Source organism: Mytilus trossulus, chromosome 3 (assembly GCF_036588685.1).
Source record: "Mytilus trossulus isolate FHL-02 chromosome 3, PNRI_Mtr1.1.1.hap1, whole genome shotgun sequence".
Taxonomy (NCBI): Eukaryota; Metazoa; Mollusca; class Bivalvia; order Mytilida; family Mytilidae; genus Mytilus; species Mytilus trossulus.
The window spans coordinates 55,635,282-55,648,334 of record NC_086375.1 but is presented as its reverse complement, the minus strand read 5'-3'; the positions used below and the strand labels follow the sequence as shown (position 1 = coordinate 55,648,334).

The window sequence follows — 13,053 nt, the reverse complement described above, 5'->3', positions numbered from 1 at the left end:
AAAAAAACATGACATAAATTTCAGTATGAAAAATACAAAATTAAAAGAATTATTAGAAAAAATATAAGAAAATAGTAAAGGTTAAAATTGAAATGAAATTTTTGCATAAATTCTTTTTTTTTGTTATTTTTTTTCATGAATTTGACGTGATGAAAAACAGATGTTATTAATAATCAGTAATAAAGTGTCAAAAAGTGGGAGGGGTTTGGTTAAACATAGCGCATTAACTTTTTGTCCAATCAAAAAACTCAATAATTAAGCCACGCCTTTTTCACAACTTAATCTTAATAAAGATCAATAAATACCACTGTTATCCACATGAAACCATCATCATATGACTAAGTTTGAAAACGATCATAGGAGTATCTTACATTTAACTGTTATTTTTTTACAATTAAGAATTCCAGGCCTGCTATTGGGATCCGACTGTGTTTTTATCTAGAAAACTTCTCGGAGAGATTCACAGCGCAGCTGCTTTTCTGCAATCAACAGTGTGAGAAGAAGCGAAACATAAACTTTTGAGGACTTTATTAGTCAACAATATAACTTCAACTGCGATTTGTGAAATCGAAAGGATTTTAATCTCCGTATGATTAACCGAGGCAGCAACGAAATGATCAGCCCGTACGTGGATACCTCACATAACCCACACCTGCCACCCGGCGCCTTAAAGCTGAGTCCGTCAGACCCAGTGATCGAAAGCAGTATCCACAACCAAGGGAATTCACCGTACAGCTCACCACCGAATGGATATGGTGTACCAATGTCACATCATGTTGCCAGTAATTACACATCAAGAGACTTGTTATTCCGTCGTCCAGACTTAAGTTTTCCCGATACCAGTACAGCACATTCTGCAATATATCCGTCCAGTGGCAGCTTCTCATATCCAGACAGCACAAACCGAGTGTTGTTTCCTAGCTATCACGAGCCATCACATTATTCAGGACATTACAATGATCAGATGAGATTTGCATCCGACATTTATTCTAGAGCCGATCAATTTAATCAGCTAGCAAGACCTGAGCCATTTGGACATTCGCAACACTTTGGTATGGGGCATATGAACACTATGAATCCAATGAACATTGCATCTCACAGTCCTGGTGCTTTCTTTCGTTATATGAGACCCCAGATTAAGCAGGAACATACATGTTTATGGATAGATTGTGACCAACAGGAGCCCAAGAAGCCATGCAATAAAGTGTTCAACACCATGCACGAGATTGTAACGCATATAACTGTTGACCATGTTGGAGGTCCAGAGCAGAGTGACCATGCCTGTTACTGGCATGAATGTGCTAGAGAAGGAAAACCATTTAAGGCAAAATACAAGTTGGTTAACCACATCCGGGTCCATACGGGTGAAAAACCGTTTCCATGTCCATTCCCAGGCTGTGGCAAAGTCTTTGCTAGATCTGAAAACCTAAAAATCCACAAGAGAACACATACAGGTATGTCTGATTTAATTTTTATTTAGAATAACATTTAGTTTTTTGATATATTTTTATTTAGAAGAACACAGTTTGTGGATGGTTTTATATTTATATATTATTGCACTTCATTTTAAATTCACATGAAATTTCAAAATATCAAACTGGAAACAAATATTTATTTTAATCATACAAATGTACACATGCAATATCTAAAATTTAATAAACCGGGAAAATGAAAAAAATAACATTACTTACTGCATAGTTTACATTTAATATTTTATTTTTTATTAGTTTTAAACGGATGAATTAAAATTAAGACATTGTAAAGGGTGGTCTAAGCTGTAGTTTTTTTTATCATCTCATTGTTATGAATTTTAGAAAGTTTTTTTTTATCTGGAAAAATAGTGAAAAATCATTAATTTTTTTCTCACGCTGGTTCAACAATTTATACATTTTTCCTGTAATAAAAGTCGTCGAAACCAGGAACTAAATATCATAATTAGAAAAACAGAAATTCTTAACTGTATCAACAAGTTGCAAAAGTCATTTAGTTTTTAAAACTCTGTTAAGATGCTTAGTGCCCTCAGTAATTTATATGGGAAATAGTTTTGTTGGACATTTATTACCGTCTACAGGACACACGAACAGTCTTCAAAGAAAATCTTATGTAAATAATCTGGTAAAGCACATTCTTATCAGAGAATAAGTCAAAAATATTTCGTCACTAGTTAAGAATTAATTTTTTTTATTGAATATACGTCAATAGGACAGCAACTCTAAAACTTAAATTAATATCAAATAATTTGATTGATTAAAAATAGTATCGGGTTATTGACTGAACATTGTAAATATATTTTGTCTATAACATTTTTTTAGTCCGCACTAGTTTGCGAGGAATAATATTCACCTATGTACATGTATATTTTTTTTTATAAAAGCAAAGCTTGAAAAACTGTATTTTTTGTCACTGATGACGTAACTCAGTTGAAGCTGGCACATATATATATATTGTTATATTATTGTTAGATATACTGTTCCAAGGTTGAAGGACCAAATGCACTAGTGCAATATGTTCAAGTGCTACTGTACAATAATAATAATAATAAAAAAATACAATGTATATTCACACTCGTTTTTCCTCTAGTGACAGCTTTCGCAGATGTTTTTAACTTGTACCCGACGGCACTCCGTATTTTATATCGAGTTTACTTATAGAAAATTTACATATGAACACATGCACACATCTGAAAATCGTATAAACAAATTAACTAAAATGGGCGCAGGCACTTATAACAACTTGTTTCCAATAGTAGAATGAACTCTTTTTTATTCATTTTTATTTTTTCAGGAGAGAAACCATTTCCATGCGAGTTTCCCGGATGTGACAGAAGATTTGCCAATAGTTCGGACAGAAAGAAGCATTCCCATGTTCACACTAGCGATAAACCATACTGCTGTCGCGTTCGAGGTTGTGAGAAGACATACACGCATCCAAGTTCACTAAGAAAACACATGAAGATTCACGGTAATATTTCACCTGTTCCCGACAATGAATTCTCCACTAACGACGAAACTAGTGAAAACAGTGACTCTACCCATAGTCCAAATTCTCTGAAGTCTATGCAGCCATTATCATCATCACCTTGCAGCAGTGATTCCGAAAGTCATCACCATGATCAACAACCCATGTCTTCTGCAACTAGTCCAGCACTTCCGGTTCATCCAACACCCACACTTCCGCAATCTAGTATGTCGCAATTAAACGAATGGTACGTATGTCAGAATACCAACGTGTCTCAACCTAGTGAACATTTGCCTATGAACAGTTTTTGTAGTCTTCCCATGCATCAACAGCCGCTGCTTCAGTTCTCTTGATCAACCGATATCGAATAATATAGTGCATTTTTATTTGAACATACATGTGTATGACTGTTTTGTTAATAATGTTATTGAATATTGTTAATGTGATATGTTCCGATTGAATCTCAGTTGTGTGTTTATTCTAAAAACATTAGTGCTAATACGGCACCATGTATATAAAATTATGGACGCTAATGATGTGTATGAAGGTTAAAATACCTCAATTTTGTGCAATAATTTGACATATGAAGAAAAAATAAAATAATTTATAATTCTTTATATATTTTTTTATGTAAAATAGAATTGTGTAAAGTTAAGATTTGTTATAGGTCTTATTTGAATTTGGGAAACTAATCAGATTTCTCCAAAACTATGGTACCAATTACACCACTTCATTTATATTTTGGTATGGTTAGTGAAGTTGGATAACTTTTGACTCCTTCATTTCGGATCCATGCTGACAAGGTCCAAGGATAAACATACTATGTTCTGGTTGTCTTGAGGTTCATTCACTGTTGGTTAAATGCTGAAAATTCCCATTTAAATTTTCAGTAGATTTTGTAATTTTCTTATGTGGGTTTGTTCCCTTTTCTGACGCTCAAGCTTAGCCTGGGATACCCTGTTGATTATGATTTATACACATTTTATAATTTTTGTCAAGTTAATTATACAAACTGACAGGTTAAAAGGGAAGATTACTATTCGTTTCCGATCTTATGATAATATATACAATACACACAAAATAAACATTTACCATTCTCCAACATGACAAATACAACACATTCCTACGACAACTTACCTATAATTGAGTAGCATTCTTTATGCTTAGGTTATGTATCTCAATCTTGGATAAATGTTGATCATATGCGGTTTTGTCGGTTCTGTTCAGTTCTGGTCTCTCTTCTTCGTTCTTTTTATTCTGTCAAAAGATTTGTGTCTGTTGCTTAGACCACGTTTGTTCTCCAGTGTACCTGATGATGTTCCTTCCAAAGATAACTATGATCACTTAACGTATACTATATAAAAAAAAAAGATGTGGTATGATTGCTAATGAGACAACGCTCCATAAGAGACAAAATGACCCAGAAATAAAAAAATAAAACTAAAGGTCACCGTATCTTCAACAATGAGAAAATCCCATACCGCATAGTCACTCAGTTATAAAAGGTCCTAAGTGACAAATGTAAAACAATTGAAACGATAAAATTAACGGCCTAATTTATGTACAACAAATGAACGAAAAACTAAAGTGTATCTCATTAACAAACGACAACCACTGAATTACAGTCTCCTGACTATGGTCAGGCACATACTTATATTGTTTTATGCAATTGGTACACGAGCTAGTTCTGAAAATATGTGATACAATAGAAGGCACAACGAAAAAAAACGTCCGTCCCCCTACATCAACTTGTCTTCTACATATACATACACCCTTTCATTTAGGTTGATCTGCAGTCAGCTGGGAGACAACAATACAAACACAAAAAGATCAACTATTAATTAAGTGAAATAACCCCTATGAAGATAGGGTCATAGCTATTCATCCGTGCTGACTTTGAGAAAATTTGATTTGATATGAGTTTCTGAAGGCATATGAATAGGCTTATTTCCTAGCTCATTGGTTAATGTCAACGGTACTACTAACGAGAGAAATCCGTTAAATATTATTGGTTTTGTAAATATACAATAATATATATGCCGTTTACCCTGTCGACGCTCCTGGTTTGACACCCTTTGAAGGTCATCCTTTTGAAGGTGATTTGAATCCGAATGATTTCCGATTCTCTCTTATGTTAGATTGTTCTTGTCTGACCTTTATTGACATAGGTATAAATTAGCGGTAACCGTAGTTTCTCACAATACAGAAATAAGAAGATGTGGTAAATTGACAATGAGACAACTCTCCATCAGAGACAACACAACACGTAGAAGTTAGCAAATATATATAAGAATCTAAATTGAAAACTACGTTCAAACCTATGATTGCAAACCTACATATATATATAGGTCATAGTAAGACATTCAACAATAAGAAGAACCCATCCCACATAACACGTTATAATTGACATACAATAGTATATCCATTCATTCCTTCAATTTACACATTTTTTATTGTTGACCGCTTATAGATCCTTATAGTGTAGTACAGTTCTATTCTTGATTCCGGCCCAATATGCTTGAAAACATTCATTCTTTTAATATACCCATTTTTATTGTTGACCGCTTATAGTACGGTATAATTCTATTCATTATTCCGGCCCAAGATGCTTGAAAATAAAATGTGTTTTTGGTCATGCGCAATGTAGAAGGCTTATATCTAATGGATAGTCTGCATGTGATTGGCAATCATGCATCAGTCTTCTCCCTATTTTATATGGAATTAGACAGAGAACAGATCTATACTTATCTACTTGTAAAAAAGATGTGGTAGGATTGCCAATAAGACAATTCTCCACAAGAGACCAAAATGACACAGAAATTAATAACTATAGGTCACCGTACGGCCTTCAACAATGAGCAAAGCCCATACCGCATAGTCAGCTACAAAAGGACCCGAAATGACAATGTTAAACAATTCAAACGAGAAAACTAACGGCCTTATTTATCGGTACAAAACGAACGAACAACAAATATGTAACACATAATTTTCAGGCTCCTGACTTGGGACAGGCACAAACACACATAATGTGGCGGGGTTGAACATATAAGCGGGATCCTACCCCTCCCCTTACCTGGGAAAGTGGTATAACAATACAACATAAGAACGAACTATACAAACACTATATAAACTTGGCCTTTTAGAGGACAGACATATTGCTGATAATGATTTTACGTACCAACTGATATATGTAATGATTTATTAAACTATCAAATAATATATATAGGAGAGAATAAGAAAGGAAAAAAAACAAAAACACACACACTGAAAGTAATTTACACAATATCAACAAACAATACTAAAAAATGCAATCGAGGCAGTTGAAGTTACATTCAACAATAAGGAACCAAAATTTACATAAAAAAGCCAATTTAGTGTTGTCCGGCCGATTACTAGCATAACACATCTCTACATTCTTTTATGTCCTTTATGGAAGCAGTTCAAATTGCTGGGGTTATTCGCAAGCACAATAAAAAACCAATACAATAAACGATTCGAATGCAAATAAGGTGAGAGGAAATATAATATACGCATGTTTTTTCCCCCATTTTCTCTATATTGAGGATTTGCAGTTTTTAATTTCATTGGCAACATGATAATATGGATTTTTGCACTAACTATTGTATTTTATATATATATACATATATATATATATGATAGAGTGTTTTTCAAGATGACTTAAACGGAATAATGCATAAAATTTTGTTTCATTTTAAAGTCTTTCAATACAATAAGAGCTGTTTTAATCGATAGAAAATTTACTTTAATTAGCTGACACTTTTATCAAGAAAATGTTGACTTAGAATTATTATACAATTTAAAATACAAGTACTTTTAAAACATATATTATATCTCTTTTTATTTTGTATGTGTTTAAACTTTTAAACAGATCCTTGAGGCATAGAAAAATCTTGAGAAGCCGAGTATAATATTGACATTGCGAACAAATTTCCGTTAAAGTTAAGGATTTAAGCTCAATTCCAATATTACCTTTTATGTATCAATTTACATTTTTGAATACATCCATCACAAAAACTAAATAGACATATTTTTGAAAAACCTCCCATCTAATTTTTTTTAGACATTCTGTCAACATAACTACTCATTGAACAATTATTCGAAACTAACATTATAATAATACGTTTATGTCTACTTTTAAAAATGGGTAAAATGGTATATCAATGAACAATACCCCATGTGTCACGCAGAGACATTTTACTTCTCACACTTGTTAAACATTGGAACAAAACGGTATTAAAAATGATTAAATTGTAGGAGGTGCCGTATTATCCATTATTTCTCAATTTATAAACCGTAAATCAAACCATTCAATGATCATTGTCACAAAGACGGATGAGCTCGTAGAAAAAATATTACCAAGACAATATCTCATTGTTCATTGCTGATTCAATATATCTAGAAATTCCGACGAATTCAGCAATCATAGATATAGAAGGGACAGGTATAGTTTAACTGCAGTTGTCTGCCTTTTTATATCAGGCAATAACAGTACTTCAGACTTACTTTTTTTTTATAAAATACTAATGATGATCAAGTTAATGATCTGTACAATACGTTTTGGGAGGAAGGTCAACCGGAATCAGTACACTAGGTTTTGAGAGGAAGGTCAACCGGAATCAGTACACTATGTTTTGAGAGGAAGGTCAACCGGAATTAGTACACTAGGTTTTGAGAGGAAGGTCAACCGGAATCAGTACACTAAGTTTTGAGAGGAAGGTCAACCGGAATTAGTACACTAGGTTTTGGGAGGAAGGTCAACCGGAATCAGTACACTATGTTTTGAGAGGAAGGTCAACCGGAATCAGTACACTATGTTTTGAGAGGAAGGTCAACCGGAATCAGTACACTAAGTTTTGGGAAGAATGTCAACCGGAAGGAAGAGTGAGAACCACTGGAAAATAAGGGCATGCTTGATATGACCAGAACAGGCCAGTATGAACCCCTTCGATGGCTGTAATAAGGGCACTACCTATGTACGGGACATTTGATCTGACCAATCGTAATTTGGAAGGAATATGGGAATGACGGGTGCCAATCACAAAGCAGATACATCTCTAACTATTGATAAAATTTAGATTGGAAATTATAGTTTTTTAGTCGGTCTTATATAATATAGAGCACACTTATAATACAATAGTTAAGAAATACAAAGGATCAACCAAGATATTTTGTTGTCACGTGAAAAGAAACAAACATATTATCAATTAAATCTCTAATAATTGATTCGGTCTCAGTAGTAGAAGTTATTCCCCTTTGACTCGGTTATCTCACACCTTTTTATCACCTGTTGCATCTATCAGCAATGATCAATACATTCTCTTTATTTCATTTTTAAAAAGTGACATGATATCTATATGCACTCCATGTGGTAAGCCTATAAAGCATAGCGAATTAATTTGAATTAATATAAAAAGTGACAACTTCGTTATAAAGAGATATTTTCATCAAAATTAAATACAATTAAACCTGATAAAACTTTCTTGAGATAGTTTTTTGATAGTGTTACTAACTATCAATCTCAAAATGACCCCTAGAGAGACGTACAAAAAACTTTAAACTCAGCCAAAATTGTACAGTTTATTCAGACTCGCATACCCGCTGGGCTGTCTTTTCACAAACAAAATAGAGACCTAGCGAAAATCTTTTAATCCTTTCTTTATATTGTTATGGGAATGTTCCTAAAATGAACTGTTTTTCGACTTTCAGTAGTTATAATTGGTCTGCCAATAATAGCGAGTTTGCTTTAGTTCCATTCAAAAATGTATTACATAACAATATTTAAAGTTTTGTGTCCAGCCCTATATTGTTAGGAGATAATGGTCCGTGTGGATTCCCGTAGAGCGGGTAGGATTATAATGAGGTTAAATTATTTGTCGCTTTAAGAAGACATAATCAACTCTACATTCACTGAACATTTTGTAAACAACTTTATTGAACGAGAATATTTTGTTTAAATGTGCAGTTGTGAGGTTGTATTATATTTTATTTCAATGCACAGAAGATGGCATGAACTAAAAGAATAAATAACTTTAAAATCATACCAGAAGAGTCCCCAAAACAACATTAGTTTTATGAATTTATGACCAAATGTGGGTAAAACGAAGCATGCTCGTTCATCATCCGATTTATAACCACTACAGTGATGGCAGGCGAAAAGGATTCACATTGAAAGCAATAGAGCTAAATGCACCACTTATACCTGTCTAGCTCTTTGTGTTAAGTGATGCCACTACACAAATTGACAAAGGTTTTGATATATGATTTTGATGTTCCTGAACAAGAGCAGAATCATGGTATATATTTTCGAAGTTCGTAAATGTAGCAGTCCGTTAAGTTTGTTGGGTTGTGAGGTTAAAATGCTCATATCCTTCACCTACACATGCTTTTTTATCCACATGCTTTTTTATCCACATGCTTTGTTATCCACGAATTCTTATATATAATATAAGATATTAGGAAATCAAGAATTGAAATCTATTCCTAGTGTCAATACACAAATAAACCAAAAGTAACGACACACGTTTACATACCTCAACCTCCCCATATACGGAGATTGAAACTAACATTTTGGGAAACCGGATATTTAACACAACAGCTGATCAAATAAGAAGGTCAATGCTTCTGTATATATGGATAGTCGAGATCAATTAAAGATATACATAATAGACATCTAACACTGAGATAATATTCTTCATTTGACAGATCAAATGTCTAAACATATACATGTCTGGATTTTCTTTTTTAAAGTATTTCTCTTGATCTCTTCCTATTTTTCCTTTTCATCATCGGAATGGTAAAATGTAGTTTTTTAACAATTGAAAATACCAATATTACTTTTCGACACTTGAGTAGATTGTATTAAAACAACATGTGATATATATGAAGAGACCGTTTTATAGTTGATTTCTTATTTAGTGTATGAATTTACCTTCATATAACCTTTCCGAAAGATTCATGCACTTTTCGTGTATTGAGTTGTGGAATTTAGTTTTATTTACATGAACGATTTAAGAACACTTAACTTACAATGATTTTAATCTGTAACAATTTATCTTTTCTGTATCACATCGTCGTAACATAATATCTGCTTTGTTGAAGAGTGAAATTTAAACAGAATGAAATCGGCTTAGTTTGCTTAATTTGAATATCAAGAATAGATATTTCAAGTTTGGACAAAAGGGTCGGATAACACACATGAACGAAAATATTATCGGAAATTTGTCATTAATTGTCACATAAGTACCATTCACGTGAACGAATTGGTTGTTTTTCGATGAGCCAAGGCTAATGGAATTCGCGCGTTATCAAAACGAAAAACATATACCAATTTGTATAGATGATATTACACCGTGATACAGCCCACTTCGGAATGACAAATGGCTACTTGTATACGATTAATTATCATCTAAATGTCAAAATAGTTTGCACCCCATGGCACTTCAGATATCTACCTGAAGTCAACACAGGTAAAATATACAATTAAGGTAAGATTGATATCGGTGTAGCACCTGTGCATCTTCATGAGCTACCATAGTATCCTCGGTAACACTTAGTGCTGCAAAAATGAGCAGAGTTCAAGTGGATTAAATGTAGAAAATACTAAAAAACACAGGTGTTAGGAGTCTTATGATCTTTTATAAGCCTTTTGATATAATTCATAATAAAACAATTAAGACTGATGAAATTTTTACACCGCAAGACTTCGATATTGTTAAAGGAGGTTCTTGAAAAGTGTCTTGGATTTTATTTCCGCATGGTTCAAATATATTGGTTTCCTTAGAGACATAACCAGAATGTTAGAATAATCCTCATACTGTTGTCAACAAACAAGTGTTGAAGCATTTTAAGAAGTTAGATATGTTGTAATATTCATCTCTAGCAAAACAATTTACCCTTTCTTACAAATAATTCTAATACTTTGATCAGAAATAAGCGTTATGATATTATCGCTAAACAATTGATATTTTTATGCTTATTGCAAAAAAAAGAAAAAAAAGAAAAACAATATCAAAATCAAACTGAGCTCAAACATATCAAACGAATGGATAACAACTTGGCTGACTTGGAACAGGCATTTTCTTATGTCGTAAATGGTGGATTAATCCTGGTTTCATAGCTAGCTAAACCTCTCACTTGTATGACAGCTGCAACACATTCATTCAACTATATTAACACCTATGTGTGAACAAAGTAAACAGACATGATAGGTAAAAATTTCAAAAATAGGGGTGCAGTAGTCAACATTGTGTTATAATCTCAATCACAAAAAAAAAAAAAAAAAAATATGTAACAAAGAAGCAAAACTTAACGACATGAATACAAACATTTATAACAGCGCAACAACACAACGACGGGACGCACAACCACAGAATCACGCCACATGCACCAAAGAAACACAAAAAGATAATAAGACCAAGCACATTCATCATCATAGAATAATATCACAATGACGGAATGCAACTTGCTGCACTTTGACCACCAAAGCAAGAATGAACAAGCATTATAGTGTATTTGGTATGCAAATAGAAAACTCAATATTCAGTACAAACTAGAAAATATCCCCTAAAAACCACCAACAACACCAAAAACAAACTCTTGAGACAAATCAAAATATTTGAACCAAGCGTCGTGGTATATAATACTGAACATTGGACGACCGCACCTTTCTGTGGACGGTCACAAGCATGCACTTGTCTCAGAAAAAAATCACATCTTTATAACTGAACTTGGGGTTAATGTACAAAGATATATTTTTCTGATACAAGTTCGTGCGTGGATGATGAATAAATGACAGGGAATTCAACCTCACCGTATAATAACTATTATATTGTAGTGATACAAATGAGAATACTCTAGCTTCATTATATCAATATTTGTATATAACAGTTGCATGTGTTAAATTTATTTTTATAAGTATTCATTGAAGAAATGAATTTAAAACAAGCGATATTTTGCACTCGATAATGTCCGCGTATTTATACAATCGGTTACCTGTCAGAAACGAAAGTCAAATCTCTGTGGCAACAATACATCGGAATGCCCTCACGGTCATTGCGATGTAAGCTCTTGTATAAACACGAGAATATGTGTTATGATTGCCAACGAGACATATATCTAGAGTTAAAACATCGTTATAGTAAGCTATTATGTCTAATGAACTTATTTTTTGTTGTTTTATAATGCTGTTGATGGTACTGTCTCTTTGGCTTTTGCTTCTCCTTGTAGACTAAATTATATGTGCATGTTTGAAGAATAGTTTGAAATGCCTCGTTATGATATTTTTTCGTCTATTTTCAGAGAAACCCCGAAAGAAGATAGCAAAAGTCAGTGTAGATAACATGTTCCCTGTAAATAACGCTTTCACAGACCATACACGCACTTATATTATAGATTTTAGGTTCAAATAATGTATAATTATTACGTAATGATACTTTTATATTAAATTTGACTTTTTTTGCACTGAACAATATACAAAAACATTATAAAGATATTTTCCGTTTGAAAGAGATTCTAAATTGTCCAAGCCGTCCTACAGACACGATGTGGAGACTGCCATGGCATATCTCGAACGATTATTCGCTTGCTGTGTTGATAAAACATACCAATAGAAATACTTTGAAAAGAAAATAATTTCAACAAGAACTCGAATACTGTAGTCGAAAGCAAACACTATTCTAATTATCTGGACAATTTTCCAAGTAAATTTTTCTGAATTCAGACAAAAACATACCATTCGTGTCAGTTTTAGATTCTGATATAGTTTTGCGCCTTGTTGACCATCCGTGGAAAGATGTTTAATCAACAGTATTGAAACATTTCAATGAATAAAATCGGTTTCTTTTGTTTGGAATCGGGAACACTGAATGATTCTTTTTCTTTTGACAGATGGTGGGTTGAAAAGTTAATTACATTTATTGCACTTCATTTTTCAGGTGTAGCTGCATGCAATGTTCATGTTAGAAAGGTAAATATGTTAAGTTTGTGTTAATAAAAATACATTTTCATTAGTATATAGATTGCTGCAACGTAAATACTCTAATAAATAGTGAAAGTAATCTTTAGTCTTCTTGTTAA

General features: G+C 33.0%; 1 protein-coding gene across 1 annotated transcript; it reads left to right on the top strand.

Annotated features, from left to right (window-relative positions):
• The first annotated feature begins 319 nt into the window (after positions 1–319).
• LOC134711890 (zinc finger protein ZIC 4-like) lies at positions 320–3,571 on the top strand. The gene is made up of 2 exons (XM_063572848.1): positions 320–1,454; positions 2,785–3,571. Exons 1-2 carry the CDS (start codon positions 590–592, stop codon positions 3,309–3,311), a joined length of 1,392 nt encoding a protein of 463 aa, XP_063428918.1. The 5' UTR covers positions 320–589; the 3' UTR covers positions 3,312–3,571.
• The last annotated feature ends 9,482 nt before the right edge of the window (positions 3,572–13,053 follow it).

Bases quoted from the DNA above. Each gene is read 5' to 3' on its own strand.
- LOC134711890 (XM_063572848.1), top strand. From the start codon at position 590: ATGATTAACCGAGGCAGCAACGAAATGATCAGCCCGTACGTGGATACC. The intron at 1,455-2,784 runs GTATGTCTGATT...TTATTTTTTCAG, and splicing joins CCACAAGAGAACACATACAG to GAGAGAAACCATTTCCATGC.